Source organism: Helianthus annuus, chromosome 11 (assembly GCF_002127325.2).
Source record: "Helianthus annuus cultivar XRQ/B chromosome 11, HanXRQr2.0-SUNRISE, whole genome shotgun sequence".
Classification (NCBI taxonomy): Eukaryota; Viridiplantae; Streptophyta; class Magnoliopsida; order Asterales; family Asteraceae; genus Helianthus; species Helianthus annuus.
This window is the reverse complement of record NC_035443.2, coordinates 6940009-6963493: the sequence shown is the minus strand read 5'-3', so window position 1 is coordinate 6963493 and position 23485 is coordinate 6940009. Positions and strand designations below refer to the sequence as shown.

At 36.8% G+C, this 23485-nt stretch overlaps 2 protein-coding genes across 3 annotated transcripts; one reads left to right on the top strand and one right to left on the bottom strand.

Moving 5' to 3' along the window:
- Nucleotides 1-232: 232 nt before the first annotated feature.
- LOC110889435 (lipid phosphate phosphatase 2) lies at nucleotides 233-6232 on the top strand. Of its 2 annotated transcripts, none has more exons than XR_004871947.1 (9): nucleotides 233-436; nucleotides 1965-2051; nucleotides 2139-2345; nucleotides 3696-3783; nucleotides 3871-3980; nucleotides 4056-4166; nucleotides 4997-5185; nucleotides 5856-5915; nucleotides 6009-6232. XR_004871947.1 is itself a non-coding variant. In XM_022136963.2 (9 exons), the coding sequence occupies exons 1-9, from the start codon at nucleotides 374-376 to the stop codon at nucleotides 6128-6130; spliced, it is 1017 nt and encodes a 338-aa protein (XP_021992655.2). In that variant the 5' UTR covers nucleotides 243-373; the 3' UTR covers nucleotides 6131-6232. The 2 variants fall into 2 exon arrangements, 1 of the variants encoding a protein (XP_021992655.2); XM_022136963.2 differs by having other exon boundaries at nucleotides 243-436; nucleotides 4076-4166.
- Nucleotides 6233-13318: 7086 nt separating this feature from the next.
- Nucleotides 13319-21333, bottom strand: LOC110889436 (cactin). Its single transcript, XM_022136964.2, has 12 exons — nucleotides 20894-21333; nucleotides 20692-20783; nucleotides 18573-18672; nucleotides 18417-18488; nucleotides 18209-18271; nucleotides 17817-17957; nucleotides 17612-17707; nucleotides 17246-17530; nucleotides 16225-16369; nucleotides 15485-15624; nucleotides 14966-15403; nucleotides 13319-13647 (listed from the first exon to the last, which is right to left on the bottom strand). Exons 1-12 carry the CDS (start codon nucleotides 21230-21232, stop codon nucleotides 13528-13530), a joined length of 2031 nt encoding a protein of 676 aa, XP_021992656.1. The 5' UTR covers nucleotides 21233-21333; the 3' UTR covers nucleotides 13319-13527.
- Nucleotides 21334-23485: the final 2152 nt, after the last annotated feature.

Sequence of the window (23485 nt, the reverse complement as noted above, 5' to 3'; positions counted from 1 at the left end):
CTGACTGTAATTATTAAAGTTAAATAATATCAATTGTAATCCAATACAAACATAAACGACGAAAAATGTAATTTACCTTTTTTTTGTTTTTATAAAAACGTCACTAACTATACCGCTCTCACACCTCCCGTTTTTTATGCTTACGCTTACGTGTACGCCCATTTTCAAACCCCCCTCTTCATCCAATCAAATCTCCATAAAAATCAAATAATAATGAGTTCCACCAGGGGGTCACATGATGCCAGACCCTTCATTCATTCATTCATTCATTATTTTTCATATTTCTTTTCTGGTCGTGCTTCCCTCTTCTCCAAACCCCCACTATATCTCGATCCATCCGATTCAATGCCACCCTTGTTCTCATAATTCATCCATGGCTACTTCTTCTTCATGGAATCTCAGATCCCTTTTCACTTCTGGGAATAATTCCCCTCAGGTGGGTTCTTCTGCTTCTTTTCATCTTCATATTTCAATTCTTTAGGAGCCGAAATTGCATATTAGAATTTCGGAATCCAGTAGAATCCCCTCTAAATCAGTGCTCCAACTTATAAAATTTCCGTAATTTCATAGCTGTAATGTTCGGAATTTGGATCTTTATAGAGGAAAATGTGGGCTTTCACTGACTTTGGGCACATGTAACTATATGTAATTGTTATTAAAAAAAAAAAAAAAAAAAAAAAAAAAAAAAACTATATGTAATTGTTATTAACATTATTATTAGAGTAAATTACGTTTTTGGCCCCTATGGTTATATCACTTTTACTATATTAGTCCAAAATAAGAATTTTTAACATATCTGCCCCCATGGTCTCTATAACTAACCATTTTGGCCCCCATGGTCTCTATAACAAACTATTTTGACCCCCATGATCTCTAGACTTAGGAGCCAAAATAGTTAGTTATAAAGACCATAGGGGCAGATATGTTAAAAATTCTTATTTTGGGCTAATATAGTAAAAGTGATATAATCACAGGGGCCAAAAACGTAATTTACTCTTATTATTATTTAGTGGGTTTGTTTCTAGTACTTGAGAGGTTTGTAACGAACCAAACCGTGCCCTAAACGGAGCTAAGATGAAAGAGATATCGATGTTCTAAGTTGTGTGTTTGAAACGTTGAAAGCTGCAAAAATAAGCAAAATTTGGGTTGGGAATTTGACCTGTGTTAGTGATATATAAGCGAGGAACAAGTGGGGACCACTCGCTGGTTTCTGAAGGCATGCTGCCGATGAATTATATTATTTTACGAACGGTGTTCCTGTAGCAAGAACATATCAGTAGGGCTGCAAACGAACCAAACGAACACGAACGAGACTTTGTTTGTGTTCGATTGGTAAGAAATATATGTGTTCACGAACTGTTCATGCACACTTACCGAATGAGATTTTATGTTCGTGTTCGTTTGTTAAGGAAATGAATGTGTTAGTGTTTGTTTGTGTACGTTTGTTAATTTTTAGGCAACGAACGTTCATGAACACAGATGGAAACAAACGAACACAAACAAGCGTTCACGAACAAAATATATAATACACTGACATTTAATAAATAAGATATAAGAAGTAAAAACACTAATGAACTATCGAACACAAGTTTGTTCGAAATGGGGGGCTGGACCTTAGGGGGGGCCCGGGGATCGAACCCGGGAGGTGAAGGTATTTCGTTAAAGGTGTGTTCCGCTGAGCCATTCAAAAAAAAAAAAACTATCGAACACAAACGAACACGTTACCGAACATTCACGAAGATAAATGAACGAACATGGCCTCTGTTCATGTTCGCTCATTACGAACGAAATTTCTTGTTCGTGTTCGTTTGTTTAATAAACGAACAAACACAAACGAACGGTTCACGAACTGTTTGCCGAACGTTTGGTTCGTTTGCAGCCCTACGTATTCCGAGTGAACTACGGAATGATGTAGTGATTTCTTATTATTGCTTCAATAAGACTGATTATTTAGAATTCTACAGGATTCATCAAACCGGAAAGTAGAGATCTCTGGAGTTACAAACGAGCAATTTGATCACCTCTATTCGCCCTTAATAGATGACAAAAAGGCACGTTATCTCGATTCTTGACTGTAATCCCAATGATCAGAGGCATATGCTATTAGATTTTGACTAAATTCATGTTCTTTTATGCAGAGTCGAACGGTAACTCATACTGTCAGATCACATGGGATTGCTGTGGCAAGAACTCATATGTATGATTGGTTGATTCTTATAGCGTTGGCGGTTATGATAGTCGTTTTAAACGTTATTCATCCTTTCTATCGGTTTGTTGGAAAAGACATGATGACTGATCTTAAGTATCCGTTGAAGGATAGCACCGTTCCACTATGGGCCGTTCCCGTTAGTCCTCTTTTCATAATCTTAGGCCTGTAAACGAACCGAACGTTCTTGAACTGTTTGTGAACTTGTTCAGCGGGAAGTTCGTTTATGTTCGTTTATTTAATAAACGAACGAACATTAACACAATTTTTTGTTCATTTAATTAAACGAACAAACATGAACACGGGTTTTGTTCGTTCATTTATGTTCGTGAACGTCCATTTATGTTCGTTCATTTGTGTTCATATATGTTTGTTCGTTTATGCTCGTTTCAATTTAAATACATAACTAGTTATATTTAGAGTTAATTACTGTTTTTGTCCCTGTGGTTTGTCAAAAATCACTATTTCAGTCCATTAGTTTAAAAATTGCGATTTTAGTCCCTGTGGTTTGTCAAAAATCACTATTTCAGTCCATTAGTTTAAAAATTGCGATTTTAGTCCCTGTGGTTTTACTTTCGTAACCATTTCAGTCCCTGTACTTAACAGAATAACGGATTGAAATGGTTACGAAAGTGAAACCACAGGGATTGAAATGGTTATGAAAGTGAAACCACAGGGACTGAAATCGCAATTTTTAAACTAATGGACTGAAATAGTGATATTTGACAAACCACAGGGACGAAAACAGTAATTAACTCTTATATTTATATAAATGCTAAACATAAAAGGAACTTTCTAACTACTTGGTAATTGGGCTTTTTAGTAATAAAAATAGGTTTTCCAATGGAATTTAACGTGATTAATCTTATATAAAAATTACTTTTTGTTTCTTTAATTATGTTCATTTGTGTTGTTTATTGCTTGTTAAGTTATGTTTGTTTACGTTCATGAACTGTTTGTTTAGGTTTTAAACGAACGAACATAAACGAACACGAACAAAAAAATGTATTCGATTATATGTTCGTGTTCGATCAAAGTTAAATGATCGAACATGAACATGCCTCAGTTCGTGTTCATTCGGTTCATTTACAGGCCTACATAGTATAGAGACCGTTTGGATTCTCATTTTGAAATAACTATGTAATTGTTAATTTATTCGGATCAAATAATCTATAGAGTAAATTACGTTTTTGGCCCCTGTGATTATATCACTTTTACTATATTAGCCCAAAATAAGAATTTTTAACATATCTGCCCCCATGGTTTCTATAACTAACCATTTTGGCCCCTGAGTCTAGAGATCATGGGGGCCAAAATGGTTAGTTATAGAGACCATGGGGGCTAAAATGGTTAGACTTAGGGGCCAAAATGGTTAGTTATAGAGACCATGGGGGCAGATATGTTAAAAATTCTTATTTTGGGCTAATATAGTAAAAGTGATATAACCACAGGGGCCAAAAACATAATTTACTCTAATCTATATTATCAGGTATATGCAATATTGTTTCCAATGGCTATCTTTACGGTCTTCTATTTTCATAGAAGAGATGTATATGATCTTCATCATGCCATATTAGGTGATGACTATGACTAAATCTTTATACAAACTTTCCATATATGCCCTTGACTTAACGGACCCGACTGATTCTCGTTTGTTACCACAGGGCTTTTATTTTCTGTTATGATAACCGGGGTCATAACCGATGCAATAACGGATGCGGTTGGAAGACCTCGGCCCGACTTCTTCTGGCGTTGTTTCCCAGACGGAAAAGATGTATGTTGTGTTAGATGATTGTTTCGTTTCATGTGTTTCCTTGTCTTTTTCAAAGATTGTAATGCATTTTTCTAGGATTCCGTCGTGTTCTTCAGCTTTACGGTCGATTCGGAAACGTTATATGTCATGGCGATAGCGATGTTGTACGAGAAGGCCATAAGAGTTTCCCGTGTGGATACACTTCATGTAAGCAACAAAATCTTGCCAAAATGCTTGTGGTAAAATGGGTGGGTCGGGTAAACGGGTCAAATGCGGTTGGCTTTTTTTTCTGGTCAAAACGGGTCAAGATATGATTAAAAATTTATATTAGCGAAAAATGCCACTTTTGTCCTTGAGGTTTGGCCAGTTTTGCGACTTTCGTCCAAAGGTTTGCTTTTCCGCATCTGGATCCAAAAGGTTTGAAATTTTGCCATTTTCATCCGGCTCGTTAACTCCATCCATTTTTCTCTGTTATGTCAGTCTTTTCGAATACTTGTACATTATGCCAAATGCTTGTACGTAAAGTGAAAACGACCGAATTACCCTTTAAGTTAACAAAAAAGACGAAAAATACCCCTAACTTAACGGAGAAAAATGGATGGAGTTAACGAACCAGATGAAAATGGCAAAATTTCAAACCTTTTGGATCCAGATGCAGAAAAACAAACCTTTGGACGAAAGTCGCAAAGCTGGTCAAACCCCATGGACGAAAATGGCATTTTACTCTTTATATTATTTAATAAAATACTCCAATTTTTTAATAAAGTTATTTACGAAGTTTTATGCACTAAACGGGTCAAAAATGTCATTTTTGTTACAAACTAAACATAATCCGAATTGACCCATTTAATCACCAAACGGGTCAAAATTGTCATTTTTGTTACAAACTAAACATAATCCGAATTGACCCGTTTAATCACCAAACGGGTCTGGATCAAAATTATCATCTCTAGTATATACACTTCAAGATTCATAGTTCAGTCAAATCCCAAAAAAAGGTCAACCACTAATTTTCTAAACGTTGTGAATTGATGCAGGGTCTTTCTCTGGTCTCGGATTCTTGTCCCTCTATCTATCGGGAAAATTAAGAGCGTTTGACCGTAACGGCCATGTTGCAAAGCTATGCATCGTCTTTTTGCCGCTACTCGTTGCATCACTCGTTGGCATTTCTCGTGTAGACGACTATTGGAACCACTGGCAAGACGTCTTTGCTGGAGGTCTAATAGGTAATTTCACACTCGTCTTGGGAACTTTACTTTTTTGTTACCATGTGGCCTTAAGGTGTCTAAGCAGGTCGAAACGGGTCGTGTTCGCGGGTTGGCGGATTCAACCCGACCCGAACCCGAAAATTTTTAGACGAACCCGAACAGGACCCGAATATTCGTGGGTTGACCCGAACACGACCCGTTCAACCCGAATTTTTTTATTTATCCGTAATAATATATTAAATTAAAATGTAATACAAAAAAACACAAATGTATAATACAATTACATTTAACTTATAAAATCTTATGTCAATTTCTCTTTTTAAGTTATAAGTATGACATTAAATACTCACCCGGTCTAATTTATGACGTAAAGATATTGTAAAAAAATAATATAATACAAATGGGTTAAACGGGTCAACCCAACCTGACCTGGTTGACCCGAACCCGACCCATTTAGCTAAGCGGGTTCGCGGTTCAACCTGAAACTGACCAGAACCCGTTTAGACTAAACCCAAACCCAGGGGCGAAGGTTAGAAGCGGCCAGGGGGGATGCCCGACCCCCCGAACTTTTCGCTCAGTAGTGTTATCTATGTAGCTTTCGTATAGAAATTTTTTGGTGTATACGTTTTCGACCCCCGGTTCTATAGAAATTTTTGGGTATATAATTTTTTGGTATTACCGTTTGCAGGTCTTACAGTGGCGACGTTTTGCTATTTGCAGTTTTATGCACCACCCTATCACGCCGAAGGTATCATGCAACGTTAAGCCGTTGTATTTATTATTATTATTTCACATATTATTGTTGCAAGCTTCATGTATGCAATGTTGATTACATGTGAAGGTTGGGGACCCTACGCATTTTTTCGTGCTCTAGAAGACTCTGCTGCCCAAATCAACGCGCTCGGGTCTTCATTCGCTGATTCCCGATTGACAATCGACGATCTTGAATCTGCTATTAGGTAGTTCTTTCTGTATTTAGAAAGTTAGATTGTTTGATCATTATTGTTTCTAACAAAATTTGTTAGTTTCGAAAAGATATCATACAAGAGTTGTAACTTGCAAGCATTTGTTTTTTTAGAAAATTACACAAATGACTATGTTTAACTAGGGATGACAATTAAACCTGAAACAATTTGGGCGGGTATTCGAGTATGGGATTAGCTTTAAAAAAAATTCCGGTATGGGACGGGTAAGGTGATATAGCTGTTTACCCGATAATATACCCGAAATTATTTTCTTAGTATTTTTCATTTTTTATGTATCCGGTACTCAGGGGCGCAGCTTCTTTGAGGCGGGAGCCCCCCCCCCCCCCCCCCCCCCCCGCGGAATTGGGAAAAATCGACCCCCAAGCTTCGCCACTGCTGGTACTAATCCGTTAATCTGAATATCGTGTGGAAATGAACATATATTGTTTCCATGTTCATATGTTTATGAAATTTATATTAGTTTTTGGAGAGTAGATGTATATCAGTATAGGGTAAAGTTCTTGTACAAATAATCTTAACATACTAAACATACAAATTGAAGGAAAACTCAAAAAGACAAGGTGGCATTTTTGTAATTATCAATAACTATCAAAGTTACTCTACAAATACCTCTAAAAAAACCTAACCACTCCCCCACCCCCAAAAAAAAACCTAACCCCCCCACCCCCCCACCCCCCAAAAACCTAAAAAAAACCTAAACCCCCCCCCCCTCCACCCAAGCTAAAATGCTAAAAACTAAACCCCCCAAAAAACCTAAAAAAAAAACCTAACCCCACCCCCAAAAACCTAACCCCCCACCCCCAAAAACCTAAAAAAAACCTAACCCCCCCCCCACCCCCCCACCCCCAAAAACCTAAAAAAAACCTAACCCTCCCCCACCCACCCCCCCCCCCCACCCCACCCCACCCAAGCTAAAATGCTAAAAACTAAACCTCCAAAAAATCTAAAAAAATAAAAAAAAAACACACAAATTATTTTATTTTATTTTTTTAACATTTTTTATTAAAAAATCGCTACTTTTAGTAGCAGCAAAAAAAAAAAATTTTTTTTTTTTTTTTTTTTTTTTTTGCTAACGAAATGTAGCGATTTTTTAATAAAAAATGTTAAAAAAAAAATTGTGTTTTTTTAGGTATTTTTTGTTGTAACTTTGATAGTTGGTGGTAATTACAAAAATGCCACCTTGTCTTTTTGGGTTTTCCTTCAATTTGTATGTTTAGTATGTTAAGATTATTTGTATTTGATCTTTTGCCTATCAGTATATGGCATGCAATTCATTAGTGGATAATTATAGAAAAAAATAGAATGGTAAGAATTTTGTTTTTGAAAAACCTAACGTACATACCCGATGCACACGGGTAGGCTTGATACCCGACAAGTATTGGGCCGGGTATGGGCCACCGTTTTACAATTGGGTATGGGGTTGGGATTACCAGAACTCGTCCCGAGCCCTCCCCGTTGCCATCCCTTTTAACAAACAATTTTCCAAATAGCGGGAGATTTTAGCCTTCGTTAAAGTAGTTAACCCTCATTTCCGTCAATCAGAAGCCGTCACATCAACTCCACCCGCTAACACGTCTAGGATTTAGTGTACACTTTTACCCGACGGCTAAGGCTTAGTCCGCGATTTTGAAGGCTTAACCACTGCTTTTGGATGTCGACTAAGGCTTAGCCTGCCTTTTGGGGACATCTAAAATTCAGTGACTGGTTTTGAAAGACGACGAGGTACAAGTGGTTCGTGGAACCTACAAGCATGGTTGCAAAAGTCGCTAGGCGCTCCCTAGTCGGATTCGGGAGTACTCGGGAGTATTCGGGAGTACTCGGGGAGTAATTGGCCTGGGAGAAGAGTACTCGTGCCTCGGCAACCTACCTTGTAGCGAGTACTCGGGGAGTACTCGGAGCCTAGTCGGGACTTTTACAACCATGCCTACAAGGGCCGTGAAGTAAGGTGGTTCGGGTCTACCATCGGAAAGGTGGTCCATATGGAGCGGTTTACTTGTCAGAACGTTGGTATTAATCCTTCAAAAGCTGTTGTGATGAAGTTGAAGCTGGATAAAGATTTCGGTTGATGACGTTGCGGTTGGTGAATCTCTACAGGAAATTGATTAGGGGTTGTGTTGTGTTGTTAAACAGTCATCCAGTTTTGTTGGTTTAGAATGATTAGGGTTTTTGGGTATTTTTGTTGTGGGTTGTGTCAAATTAATCAGTTTGAAGCACTTGGGCTAGCTTGGTTTCTTTAATTTAGGTGGTTGATTTTGTTTGAAGCTATGATTATTGTGATTGTTGTTCCTGATAATGATTAGGGTTTAATATAGAATAAGTTAAAACTTGGGTCATAATTTAAATGAGGCAACGGGCGAGCAACGAGCCGAGTTTAATTACCGGGCTCTGTTCGATTATGAAGCTAGTCGACTCGGCTTGTTTACGACCTTTTTGAACAACCCTACCCTTGCTTCTTATGACCATCTTCAATCGACGTCCTTGGGACGTCGGTGGTTGTAAAAAGAAAATAACATAAATAACATAACATAAAATAAAGTTTAAAAACTTTTTTAATATAAAACAAAAACTTAATTAAGCACACTGTCATACATACAAAAAAGTGTACAAATACACAATGGATCACAAAATATAACACAATGTTGAAGAAAAAAGATACGACGAGTCACAAAAAAAAGACACAATGACGCAAATATAGAAAAAAAAAACATAGCGATAAGTAAAAAGACACAATGATGTAAACAAAAAGTCTAAAATCAAACATCTAAAAAATAAAACTAAAATCTCACATCTTAGAGTTCGATAAGACGGTTCTAATGTCGTTTGAGTGAGGTCAATCGGAGTCCGTTCGATACCTTTCTTACGACTTTTTTTATTTTTAGGAGACTTTGTATTTGATCCTAATAACTTATATAAAAACAATATAAAACTTTTTTTCTTATTAAAACATCTTGTTACATGAAGCAATAGGTGATCTAGCTGGGATTGCTTCTAAATTCCAAACAACAAATTGTTATTTTATAAAACAAAAGGCCATCTATTAATATTAGAAATATATATTTGTGGAAAATACTGCTTCAAACAACCAGCAAGAGACTGATCATTAAACAACTGTACAATCAATGTTACATTAAACCTAGTTCATGAGAAGCAGAAGTGTTCTTATGAATTTCAACAAGCAACCGGCTCTGAAAGTCGCTAGACGACCGACTATCAACCTTCTTGTCACGCGATGACGCCTGCTCATCAGAACCCATGTTAAACAGCTTCTTGATCTTTGATAACCGGCTGCGACTCTCTCCAAATCGAGCCGTCTTCATGTTCTTTCGCCGATCAGGAGTACTGCCTTCGACGGTGCTAATGTCATATGTTTTTCTTCTCCAAACCTTGTTAACATCAACAGAAGAAGCTGATAAAAACTTTTCCATTGTGTTGAATACTTGAATCTATCAAACTTTGTATATTAGTTTGTAATTGTGTGAGTGATGGGTATAAACTCTCTAAACATGGGTATATATTTATAGGAATATTGTCTGATCAGGTACATGTGATGTACATGTACCATGTCCTGTGTATATATATATTTATAGGAATAGTCTCTAGGGGTTGGTTAACGTACAATGTTCCTTAACGTACGATGTGTACGCTGGAAAATTATTATAAAACTCAAAAACCCTAATCACGTATGTTGAAAACCATAATCATGCATGTTGAAACCCATAATCACGCATGAACATAATCACGCTTCACGCATGTACAAAATCAGAAATCACGCATGTGGTAAAACTCTAATCACGCATGTTATATTTTCCCAGCGTATGCAGCGTACGTTAACCCAGATTGTACAATACTTTCTCTCTCTCTTTCTCTCTCTATATATATATATATAGTGAGGTTCATCGGGAAACATTAAAAAATGACAAATCGGGGAACCATGCATTAATTAACATCTTAACAATTCAACTTAACATGTTAAAAATCAATTTTTTTTAAATGTCTTTCGGCACTTTTTCTTATAAAAATGTGTAGCAGATATTCCAATAATAAAGCAATTTTTGTAAAAAAAAATATATCTTAAAAATTCAACTTAACATGTTAAAAATCAAAACATTTTAAAACGTTTTTCGGCGCTTTTCCTTATAAAAATTTGTAAAAGCTACTCCAATAATAAAACATTTTTTACCTTTTTTTAACTGTTTCTTTTTATTTTTTATATATTTATAAGAAAAGGCGATGAAAAATAAATAAATTAAATATATATTTATTTATAGGATGCATGCATGTATTACGCCGGTGGGAAATGTTGGGCCAGATACAACATGTAGGGTCTATTTTGGATCTGGTTTTGTAGTTCGAGAGATTCCTGTTTTCATACACACTCATGCACATGCATTTCAAAAATTGTGTCTATATATATATATATATATGTATATTAGTAGGGAACCCGCGCGTTGCATAGGAGTCGACAATATGAGCGAAAACATAATTTAAATATTTTTTTTTTCAAAATGATCCAAATATTAAAACGTTAAAAATCGTATATGCGTTGTGTGTGTATATATAAAAGCACTCGCGCTTCGCGGTTGCAACACACGAGAAACCCTTATGATAAACATGGAAACCCTTATGATAATTATATTGAGGCGGAGTCAACAATTTACATCTAAATTTTTAACTAACTTCTCTAAAATTACAAAACACATTTTATGTTAAATTTGATTAATTTTGGTTCACTGATTAGTCATTTAGTCCAAATACACAAATACACAAATACAAGAAAATGTATTTTTGAATATAAGTACAACAGAATGTGGTGAGTTTAATATCAATAAGCTTATTTTTTTATTATTTATAAATAATATAATATATATTATATAGATTTATTAGATATAAATGCCATTGATCAAGGGAAAAATGGTATGAATGGAAGAAAATGACAAAAAGTTGGGCATTTTAACTTGGTGGAGTTCTAGAGTGAACACTAGTGTATTTGCGAACTGAGTGAACAAATCCTGGCCATTGATCTACACACTTGTATGGCCAGGATCTCATTATCAAATCGTAAAATACACAAGTGTATTTCAACATCGAATCCTGGCCATTGATCTACACACGTGTATGGCCAGGATTAGTTCACTCAGTTCGCAAGCTACACTAGTGTTCACTCTTGAACCTAATCCTATAGACTGGGGTTCTAAAGTGAACACTAGTGTATTTGCGAACTGAGTGAACAAATCCTGGCCATTGATCTACACACGTGTATGGCCGGGATCTCATCATCAAATCGTAAAATACACTAGTGTATTTCAACATCAAATCCTGACCATTGATCTACACACGTGTATGGCCAGGATTAATTCACTCAGTTTGCAAGCTACACTAGTGTTCACTCTTGAACCTAATCCTTTTAACTTGACCCTTCGTATACCATATTAAAACTTAATGAGAATTTACCATTTTGTACTTAGGAAATAGAAATAGTTTATATAGTAATATAGATTAAAGAAAGTGTTTTATTGGAATAAATATGATTGATTAACTTCTGGTGATAATTATTCTTTTGGTCTTTTGGTTTCTCGTGTTGGTGTTTGGTGTGTGAACTATATGTGTAGTTGTGTACATCCTTTTTCTTTTGTGTGACCTTAGAAAAGAGGAAAAAGAGCTACAATAATTATAATAGATCTAAACACGACAACAATGATAAAATAAATATATTTTAACATTAGAGGGACATGGATTAGAGCAAACATACCTAAAATATGTTTTAGTTGTACTCGTGTCGTGTTTGTTTAATACACAAAAAATACATAATAATGTATTATTATTTTAAATATTTATGTTAAAATACTTTTTTCATATTTTCTCGTATCATTACTTTCTTATTGCGCCACCTCTTGGGGACGATTTTAGTACTAACACGGTTAATCTCATAACTAACATGAGTATCATCCCAATTTCCGTAGTCACCTACATGATCATCACCCTTTACACTAATCATTATATCGTCACATTCACTTCAGAGAATGGCTAGAACCAGACAAACATCCTTACAATTTCCTTAGTTATATACATGACTATGACCTTTACATCGATCATTAGATCATCACATTCTCTTTAGGGAATGGATTAGAAGCACACAACTTTCATAATTGTCGTTTCAAACCTTATATATTCGTTAATATTATTGCTACTTCAGGAGCATATTTGAGTTTTGACAAGTGAAAAATCATATTCTTATGAATAATCTTCTCATCACATGATACATGACCGTACCCGTACCGTACCAAACAACATCGGTACCTGTACATGTACTCATTTGTATGGTTTATGTTTGGTAATGAATTTTGTGCCGCAACCTAGTTTACATAACCGAAACTGAACGAAAAACATCGGTATTCGTACCGATACTTATTTTTATTGTTTTTACTTTTGATAAACTGACGTATCATTGTTACGTATCATACTAAACAACATTGTTACATGTACCTGTATTCATTGTTATGATTTCCAGTTTCGATAAATTTTATTTATACAATTCTGTCTGAGATGATAAACGAATATCATTACCAATATCGCTACGATCCGAACTGGATCGATGCCATTTGGACAACATCGTTGTTGATACCGGTGTTTCTTTTTTCCGTTTTCAATCGATGTAAAATATGTGTTGAGCCCCCGTCGTGTAGCTCAGTTGGTTAAGGGGGCGTAAGATTTGCAACAATAAGCACAAGGTCGCGGGTTCGAATCCGAGCCTAAGCGCCAATCGCCTTGCCGCTGAGTTAGGCTGATTTACCTCTCACATGTTGGGCCTGGGGCGGCCTGGTGTGGGCCGGTTAGCGTGTCCGGAACATACACGTTTTGCATCAATAAAACATGTGTTGATGTCTATACGAGTACATGTATTGTACCAGTACTATAACGAACCTAACCGATAACGATCGAATGCCCACGATAACGTACCGCTATAACCCGCGAGGAAATAACCTAGGGATATACAATAATTTCAAATTTTAAAAAAATATAAGCATGTATATTACAACACTCACAATTATCCATATCATACAATTTGTTTAGTGAACTATGCATGTATTTGGGTCGTTTTTGTCTCCGTTATAAACATAGAAATAGTTACACATTTTTATGTGATTTATGTTTGTAAACATAAAAATAATATAAAAATTTAATGGGCCTATGAATCCTATGGTCCTGACCAAATTGTAACAAACTACAGAAATAAGGTTACAAAGAATAACAAGTATCCTGCATATGTTAAATCACTTTTGTAACTTACACAAACAGAAACCTGTATGTATAAAGATAAAAGGTACAATTTCTCTAGACTCAAGTTACAAGTCGAATAAGCACCATTAACCATACTCATCTTCGGTACCTATATCGTTTGAAGTTGAAATACACATGCAAGATTCCACGCTCAAATGTGCATTTGAATCCCTTCTTGTGTGAATACTCCCATTCCTTGTTAACAATGCGAAACGCCTGTTATAAATAAAACCAAACCGTCATCAAAATGTGTTCGATTAAAAATATGCATAATGCACTGTATAGTTTTGACTTGAGTTAATTACATAGTTAGTCCCTGTGGTTCAGTGGCGGATCTAGAAACGAAACTAAGCCGTAACGTTTTATAAATAAGCCGTAACCAGTGGCGAAGCTTGAGATTTCCGACCGGGGGTCGAAAACATATATACCCAAAATTTTCTATAAAACGGGGGGTCGAAAACGTATATACCCAAAAATTTCTATACGAGAACTACATACTCTACACTACTGAGTGAAAAGTTCGGGGGGTCGGCCGCCCCCACTATCCTTCGCCCATGGCCGTAACGAAATCGAAAAAACGTCAACTTTTTCCAAAATTTACACTAATTTTTCCAAATTTTTCCGCGCCAAGCCGTAGCGGAGGTTGCCCCCCGGTAAGCCTTATGTCCGCCACTGCTGTGGTTTGCACAAAGTAACATACTTAGGTACTAATAGTTTAAAATCACATTCTAGGGTATTAACTTTTCATTTTGTAACGTTTGGAGGTATTAACGTTATTTGTAAGTTTAAAATCAAATTCTATTAGTACCTAAGTATGTTATTTTATGCAAACCACAGGGACTAACTATGTTAATACCCTAGAAGTTAATACCTCCAAACGTTACAAAATGAAAAGTTAATACCCTAGAATGTGATTTTAAACTATTAGTACCTAAGTATGTTATTTTGCACAAACCACAGGGACTAACTATGTAATTAACTCTTTTGACTTTTGAGGTCAAAAAACTTGTAACAAATAGTTAATACAATAAATGTGATTACATAAACTATTTATAAAAAAGAGTAAAATGTCATTTTCGTCCCTGAGGTTTGGCCAGTTTTGCGACTTTCGCCGAAAGGTTTGTTTTTTCACATATGAATCCAAAAGGTTTGAAATCTTGCCATTTTCATCCAGCTCGTTAACTCCGTCCAATTTTCTCCGTTAAGTCATGGTATTTCTTTCTTTAGTGTTAACTTAATGGACAACTCGGTCTTTTTCACTTTATGTACAAGCATTTAGCATAATGTACAAGTATTCAAAAGACCGAATTGCCCTTTAAGTTACCAAAAAAGAAGAAAATACCCCTGACTTGAAAGAGAAATTTGGATGGAGTTAACGGGCTGGATAAAAATGGCAAGATTTCAAACATTTTGGATCCAGATGCAAAATAACAAACCTTTGGACGAAACTCGCGAAAACTGGGCAAACTGACAAAAAATGTCATTTTACTCTAAAAAAACGTCCGATAATGTGCGAAATGAGGTTGGAACTTACAATATCCTCATACGGTGGGCCAGCATGAAACCGAATGATGCAGGTTTCAGCACTATCTCCGTCCCTCTCGATTGTATAAACCGGAGCTTTTGTTTTGTCAACAAGATCCGGGTAGAATATATTGAATTTGTAACCTTGCACAATCTTCGGGGGTGGATTGTCGTGATCGTAATGAGTCTGGTTGTATTTGTTCCACTCGTATCCAGTGTGCACACGGTTGAAATATTTTGGTTTTCTAGGTCGATATTTGTCATGCCACCAGTATACCTGTGAGTCAACGTTGACTTCATCGCTGTTTCCAAATACTTCATCGCCATTATCCATAGCTCCCATCGCTTTCACGGCACGCATCTCCAAATTATCCTCGGGGGGTGGCATCGCCATTGCTTCTTGAAGCTTTCTCTGCTGTTCTTCCACTACTTGTATACGATTCCGTTCCTGTTTGATTACGCGACGTTAACAAACTCAACCTACCTTCATTAGTCAACGATAATAATGTGAAAGGGGAATATTAATTACCAAAATAGCCCTATCCTCTTCAGGATCTATTGCCTCTTCGTCTTCATCACCATGCAACAATTCTGGCGAAAACGAACCCGCTTCTTCATCCTCCGTTGCCTGCTGCTCGCTTCTCGGTATTGCTTCAGGAACTTCATCACCTGTTGTAACAAAACAAAATTGTTAACCGTCTTCTTTCAGCTATTTTGCTTTAATAAACTAATATGAGATGAACATAAAACAAAGAGTAAAATGTCATGTTCGCCCCCTGAGGTTTGGCCAGTTTTGCGACTTTCGTCCAAAGGTTTGTTTTTTCGCATCCGGATCCAAAAGGTTTGAAATCTTGCTATTTTCATCCGGCTCGTTAACTCCATCCATTTTTCTTCGTTAAGTCAGGGGTATTTCCGTCTTTTTTGTTAACTTAAGGAGCAAATTCGGTCTTTTTCACTTTATGTACAAGCATTTAGCATAATGTACAAGTATTCAAAAGACCGAATTGCCCTTTAAGTTAACAAAAAAGACGAACATACCCATGACTTAACGAAGAAAAATGAATGGAGTTGACGAGCCGGATGAAAATGGCAAGATTTCAAACCTTTTGGCCGAAAGTTGCAAAACTGGCCAAACCTCGGGGACGAAAAATGGCATTTTACTCTAAAACAAATCAACACGCTTATAAGAAAAACGGGTCACCTCTACTCCTCTAAAACTAACTATCAAAGATTCAAAGATGTTTAATACTCGAAAACAACCGTCTATACCTTCTAGATCATGATCGGATTCTTGGTCAACTTTAGGTGAAGCGGTTTTCTCGCGTTCCATGTCCTTGTAGAAACTCTCGTCGGGTTGCTCGAGTCGCTCTATATGTTTACGCAACATCTTATTGTGAATTTCCTTTAAGCAAGCCTGCATGCAGACACAGTTGCATATTTATACACAAGACAGGAATGAGAAAACAGTATGGGGCCACACGCCCTGGTTTGGCTAGTTTTGATTGAAATTATGGGTCGAACTGCTAACTATAGTTTCGGGAAACAGCAAATCAAATCGAACGGGTGGGTGGGTCTGCCAGACCGGTTTGTTTTAGCGGATTGATGGTTCAGATTTATAGGTTTAACCCGATTAGTTGTATTAAAAAATTAGAGTAAAGTACATGGATGGTCCCTGTGGTTTACCAAAATTTTGGATTTGGTCCCTAGTTTTTCAAAAGTACGGTTTGCACTTTGTAACACATTTAGTCCCTATCTTTTTTTCTAAAAGTACATGGATGGTCTCTGTGGTTTGCACCTGGTAACGCATTTACTCCCTATCTTTTTTCCAAAAGTACATGGATGGTCCCTATGGTTTGCACTTTGTAACAAATTTAGTCCCTAACTTGGATATGCTAAACCCTTCAGATTTGTTGGCCGGGGACTAAATGCGTTACAAAGTGCAAACCACAAGGACCATCCATATACTTTTGAAAAGCTAGGGACCAAATCCAAAATTTTGGTAAACCACAGGAACCTTCCGTGTACTTTACTTAAAAAATTATAAATAATAGAAATGCTTCATGAATGTAAATATATAATATATAATATATATGCAAAACTGCATGCGCAAAAAATGAACATATAAAAATAAATATACGGTTGGGTTCACGGCCGGTTTCAAGTTTTAAACCATGGGCCGGACAGTTAAACCACCAAAATCAAACCGTGAACCGTCTCAAACCAGCCAAACCGGCAGACTTGTTTCGTTTGAGATGTGTAAATCAGTAATCGTATAATAAATTAATAATACCTTAGCTTTATAGATGTGAATGCGTTTAAGAACCGCTTCCCAATACTCAACAACCTTCGCCTTGCCGGAACGCATCTCGGACTCGATTTCGGAGTGAAGACGTTCGAGTTCAGCAAACGACTTTCCATCAAGAAGTTTTTTCACATCTGCTTCGATACTCGAATGCATACCTCGTTCTTCTGCAACTATGTCTGCCGGTGGTGCTTCACCTCTCACTCTAGCCCGATCCAATGTCTCTTTTTTGCGGGCCTCCGCTAACTCCCAATCACATACCACCACAAGTGCCTACATACACGTAAGCAATAATATAAACTAATATATTTCGCAACGTGAGGTTGACGAGTAATTTACCGATCAGTAACTTACCTCCCAATATTGTATATGTGTGGGTGTTCCTCTGTCTAAATCGAGATGCATTTTTATGTCTTCCTGAAGCTCTTCCATCTCTTTAACAGTCAAACCCTGCATTAATCCGTAATTAAATTTGTGAGAAAAAGGCGTTCAAGAATACAAAAAAAAAGTAAGAAAAGAAGGATCGGAAGCAGAGAAACAACCAAAAATGTGTAGATACCTTAAAAACCATGTATGGCTCCTCTATCTCGATATCAAATTCACCGGAAGGATCAAGATGCTTAGATAGTACATCAATTGGCTTAATACGCCCTTCACGCAACCGTATTTCAGATCGAACTTTGCTTTGATCAAAATGAAACTGCAGTAACACCACATGTTAGTGAACACTTATAGCATCGAAATTTCAAAAATCAGATTATTGTTGAAATTGCAAGATGTTTGTGATCATATTTAACACGTTCGCTACTTGGGGAAAAACAAACAAAAAGTGGATCGGGTCAACGGTCAACCCAACCTGACCCATACAAAAGATACATGTTCTTTACCTAAACTTGTGTTGACACGTTACCCAACCGACCCGACTCGTTCTATTTTCACTCTTAGTCTTACCTCTTCTTCTTTCTTTTCCCAATCCTGGAACTCGGCTCGAGCACGTTCTCTAGCCAGCAAAGCCTGCAAAACAATAAGCATCAGGTTACTATCAATTACTGCTACCAGATGACAACTGATTATCTTTCAAGTTTGCATATGAATTTCTAATTAGCGGAAACTCATGAAGTATAATGATAGTTATACGAAATTACAAAATCAAACTTACCATCTCCTCCTCGTGTTGTGCTTTTTCAATGGCCCTTTCTTCCCTTCTCTTTTTAACCTTTTCAATTTCGGCCTGCAGTATTATGTGAAGATATGAATAGATCAAAACTAAAGTATTATTATGTGCATATAAAACGAACTGAAAGTTGTTACATACCATCCTTTCTTTCTGTCTCTTCTTTTCGGCTTTAATAGAGAACATGTCTAGAGGAGCTCCTTGAGTAACATCTCGCTCGATCTTCTTTCTCCATACAAACCTGAAGATTGCATATTGTAACAAGTATTGGAATATGATTACTAAAAAGTTTGAAGATTGTCTTCAAAACAAGTGTTACAAGATTGTGACGAAAGACAAGTAAAAATAATTTTTTATAGTTAAATGCAACATATTGTAAAAAGTTAACAGATGATACCGATGTCGACGAAGGTCTCATTGTATCAGTCAAATGATAAAACTACTAGTTTAGAACAGTTAAGTGCTTAGATTTATTTGTCCTCATACGTCAACATAATCCAAAACTATATCTTACATATTTTACCAAACTGCATGTGGTTCTGGTCAACTACAATTTAATCCTTTAAGTGCTAAAAAGGTCACTAAACCAACTAGATCCGTTTAACAGCTTTAGATCCATTCACGGTTTTTAGACTACAGGTTAGAAAAGTTGCTAGCATAAGATCTATGAGGATAGTTCTAATGAAGAGGATTAACCAATAACAAAATTGTGCAATACGCTTCTAACGTAAGGATTTACTCATTAGAAACTTATATACATGTATCAACCCTCTGGCCGTTTACATTAAAATTCACAATATATTCGAAAAAAGATGGAACCCATATATAAAGAAGATGGTAGTTTGATAAGAGATGGAGACTGAACAGTCAGTTACATTGTGCTAATGAACAAAACGAGTGATCACAAGATCAGCAGTCAGGTACCATCAACAAGTGAGAAGAAATAGTGCAAAATAATGTCCTACAAGATCTTAGTCAATGCATTGGTCAAAGAAGAAGTAAGGCTGCAATCAGCATTAGAAATCTCAGCTCAGTAGACTAACAGTCATTGAAGACAAACTTAGGAAGAGCTTATTGATCTAAGAGGTTTTCTAACCTTAAACATGTATCCCAACTTTAATGCTAAAGTTCAATAAACTGATAGGAATCGCTATGCTTAAAATAAAAGAGTACATTTTCTTTTCTGTCATTTACGTCACTTATAGAAATTATTCATGATGAGCCTCACTTGATAACCCCTTATGCTAGCATATATAAGACCCTTTTGTAAGCTTCATTATAATCTATCTAATGATCAACTGAACAAAGTATACTACTTAGTGTAGCTCTCAAGTTGGATTAAGTTCCACAAGCTATTCGTATGCAGTTCATTGCTGATGAGGAATGACCCGGCTCGGTCAACCTGGGCCGGTCAAACCCATATTTTAATAAAACAACATATATTATTCTAGAATATTCCCATGTAAGGTATAGATAAAGGATCTGCCAAATCTCCAGGATGTTAGGATGACCTGCATGATCTCCTAAATGTGGGCTTGATCCCAATACAACTTATACATTCCTAAAAAAGGGGAAACCCTAAAGCCACCGAATAGTATAAATAGGGAGCAAACTCCAAGGTAAAGATTCATTCACTCTCATCTCCCTTTCTCATACTTTATTCCTCCACATATACTCTATGCAGTTAATATCGGTTATATATTGGTCATATCGGTCCTTTAGTAAAATATCGGTGTCAAATATCGGTACCGATATTATCGGCGACATTGACCGATATTTGACCGATTCGACCGATATATCACCGATATTTGACCGATATACCACTGATATTTGACCGACCTGACCGATATGTATCACTGAATTATTAGTGTTAAATTGCTATATATATAAATTCTGCATTATATTAAAATTACCGATATCCCACAGATATCTCACCGAGATAAACTATATCTCAAATCTCGGTCCTTGACCGATATCCGATATTTTACCGCATTAACTGCATAGCATATACTTATTCTCACGCCGGAGGGTGATTACAGGAATAACCCATTCCTGTAACGAGTCCTAACGGTGTTCTCTTTTGCAGATCGTGACTCAGACCATTGCTATCAAGAGCACTCATCAAGGAGACGTTCCTCAGGTTCACGTTTTTATAATCGCAAATGTCATTTCATCTTCATATTACGAAAATATCAAATAAATCACTACAAAACCAATGAAACACAACATAATAAAAAAAAAAAAAGAAGTACCAACTCACTTTTCATTTAAATTCGAATCACCAAACGGATTCGAGTCATTCGCATATCCATAAACATTCTGAGACTTCAACTTCTTCGCTACCTTCATCGCCTAAAGCACACAAAACAACAAATCAATCATCCACTCACTATACAAACAATCATGACAGTTAACATTCAATCAACACAAATTGTGCATAAAACTTTCAACAAAACCCTAACCTTCTTCTGAGCTTTCTTAGCTAAATACTCAGCAATCTCCTCTTCACTAATCTTCTTCGAAGAAGACCTAGACTTCTTCTGCTTCCGGTCATCATCAGAATCATCTACCGAATCTTCAGTATCAGAGTCTCTGCGTCTGGTGCGGCTGCGTTGACTACTTTTTCCGGATCTTCTTCGTCTCGGAGAAGAATCGGAATCAGAATACCTGCGTTTGGTGCTGCGGCTACGTTCTCTGGTTTTTGTGGACCGTCGTGTCGGAGAAGAATCGGATTCGTCTTCGGAATCATCATCGGTTTTTCTCCGTTTGGATTCTTCTTTCTTGCTTCTGCTACGGGCCATTGTTGATACGAGTGGAAGAGAGAGATTGCGAGGGTTTTAGAAGAAGAAGAAAAATAGGTTTTCAGAAAAAAAGAAAGGGATCTATTAAATCTGAAAACCGACCCAGGGTAATTTACCCGTCTATCTTGTACGGGCACATGATTTTACAACCGGTTAGAACAAGCGGTATGGGGGTCGGCTTAGGCCCGGCGCCAGTCCCCCTCACCCCGTCCCGTCCTTTCCGGCTCCCTCTAGACGATCTCGACGGGCCTTCCTTCTTTCACATATACCTATACATACATACATATATATACATAAAGGGGTTTATCCCCTACCCCTCTAGGTCCATCCTCTCCAAGCCACTCTTACGTGGCGGCCCATCCCCTTGGGGATGAGGCTCTCCATACCCACAAGTCTTAATACCCGACCTGTTGCCACCCCTAAAACTTTTAGAGGCTTTATCATGCGCACATCCTGGTAAGCAAAGGACTTTATTGTTAAATTGCACGGTGTGGAATAAAGCCCCATTAATTAGATATAAAAATAATAATTTGATTGGTCGGTTACAAGTCCCTCTCCCCAAACCTGTAACACCCCGTGTTTCAAAAAGTCAAAGGGATAAAAGATTGCTAATTGCGATCTGTCACTTCTTGCTTAACTATTGATTTGACTTCATTGACTTGTAATCGAATCTGTTAGTTTAATTTATTTAGTTGTATTATGTGGAGTACTTGTAATAATCACTGTTTAATCGATGATAATCGCTAATCTATTTATCGCTTTATCGCTGATCGCATCGCAATCGCATTCGCAACTTGAATTATAGGTTCTGTATATTGTTTTACGTGTGTGTGTTATTTATGTGTTATTGGTGCATGTTTACTTTACGTTTGTGGTGGTTATTCGAAACGCAAATCGCAACGCAATTCAATCGCAAACGCTAAACGCAAGTTAATGATATTGATTGTATGTTAGATATAGTATCTGTGTGACTATTATTAATCTATCGCATCGCTAAATCGACACCCGCTTAAACGCATCGCAACGCTCAGCACGCAAAACGGAACGCCGAAACCTAACCCACGGGACCACTTCGATCGAATGGTCATCCGAACGGATGACCATCCGATCAGATGGCAATCCGATCGAAGTGACATTCGATCCGTCACTCGTGCTCTTCTTTCCTCTTTTGGCAACCTATGAATACCCCTGTCACCTCACCAACAGTGATGTGACAGCTCTCTCGTTCGACCAGGGTGCTCAAGCCCTATTTTCTCTCGATTTCTCGCGATTCTTGTAAGTTTTCAACCCAAATATTGTACATCTATCATCCACACACACTTCTTCATCATTCTCTCCTTTAAATCTTAACTTTTAACCGTGAAATCAACGGATTCGAGGTAGGTTATATGTTCGAAAAAACCAAAACCTGAATTGAATTACATTTCATCTATTCAGGTCGGGTTAGGTATCATAATCACTTAGGTGGGTATGGAAAATCAAGTCATGATTTCAAATATTTTCATGTATTGTACTCACCTTTTCTATACATTATTTTTTTTTTTGCGATTTTCTGCTCGTAGTGTTATCTTTACTGAAATTTTTGTTTTTTAGTGTAAAAATATTGAATTTTTAAGAATTCGACTCTAGGGGTGCAAACGAGCCAAAAGGATCACAAGCTACTCGAGATCGGCTTGAGAAAAAGCTCGAAACGAGCCACGCCTTATCGAGCCCGAGCTCGAGCCTGGAATGTGAAGCTCGTCAGGCTTGTCGAGCCTTAGTGTAATATTAGTTTTATGAATATTTAATAACATTTACTCCTTATTTAAAGTTGTTTCGTGAACGAGCGGAGCTTATTTAAACTTATTTACAAGTCGAATCCAAAACTAAAAATAAGCTTGTTTAGTAAACTAGCCCAAGCCCGAGCTTCACATGTTGAGCTCATGAGTCTAAACAAGTCTACTATTTATATTTATATTAATTATATTTAATAGGCTAGGAGTTGGTGCAATGTCCAAATTTTCTAAAAAATGTAAAATGTCATAAAACACCAAAACTTCAACCATAAAACACACCCAAAACCCTCAAATAACAAAATGAAGATTACTAAAACATCATATATGTGTGTGTTGTGTTTTGTGTTTTGGATGATAAAGCTCTGATTATTGAATGACAAACATTATTGTGTTTTATGTTGATTAAGATGTTGTAGTTTATATTCATAGTTCCACGATTGTGTGTTTGAAGTTTTTAGGAACTATTATGGTTTGAATA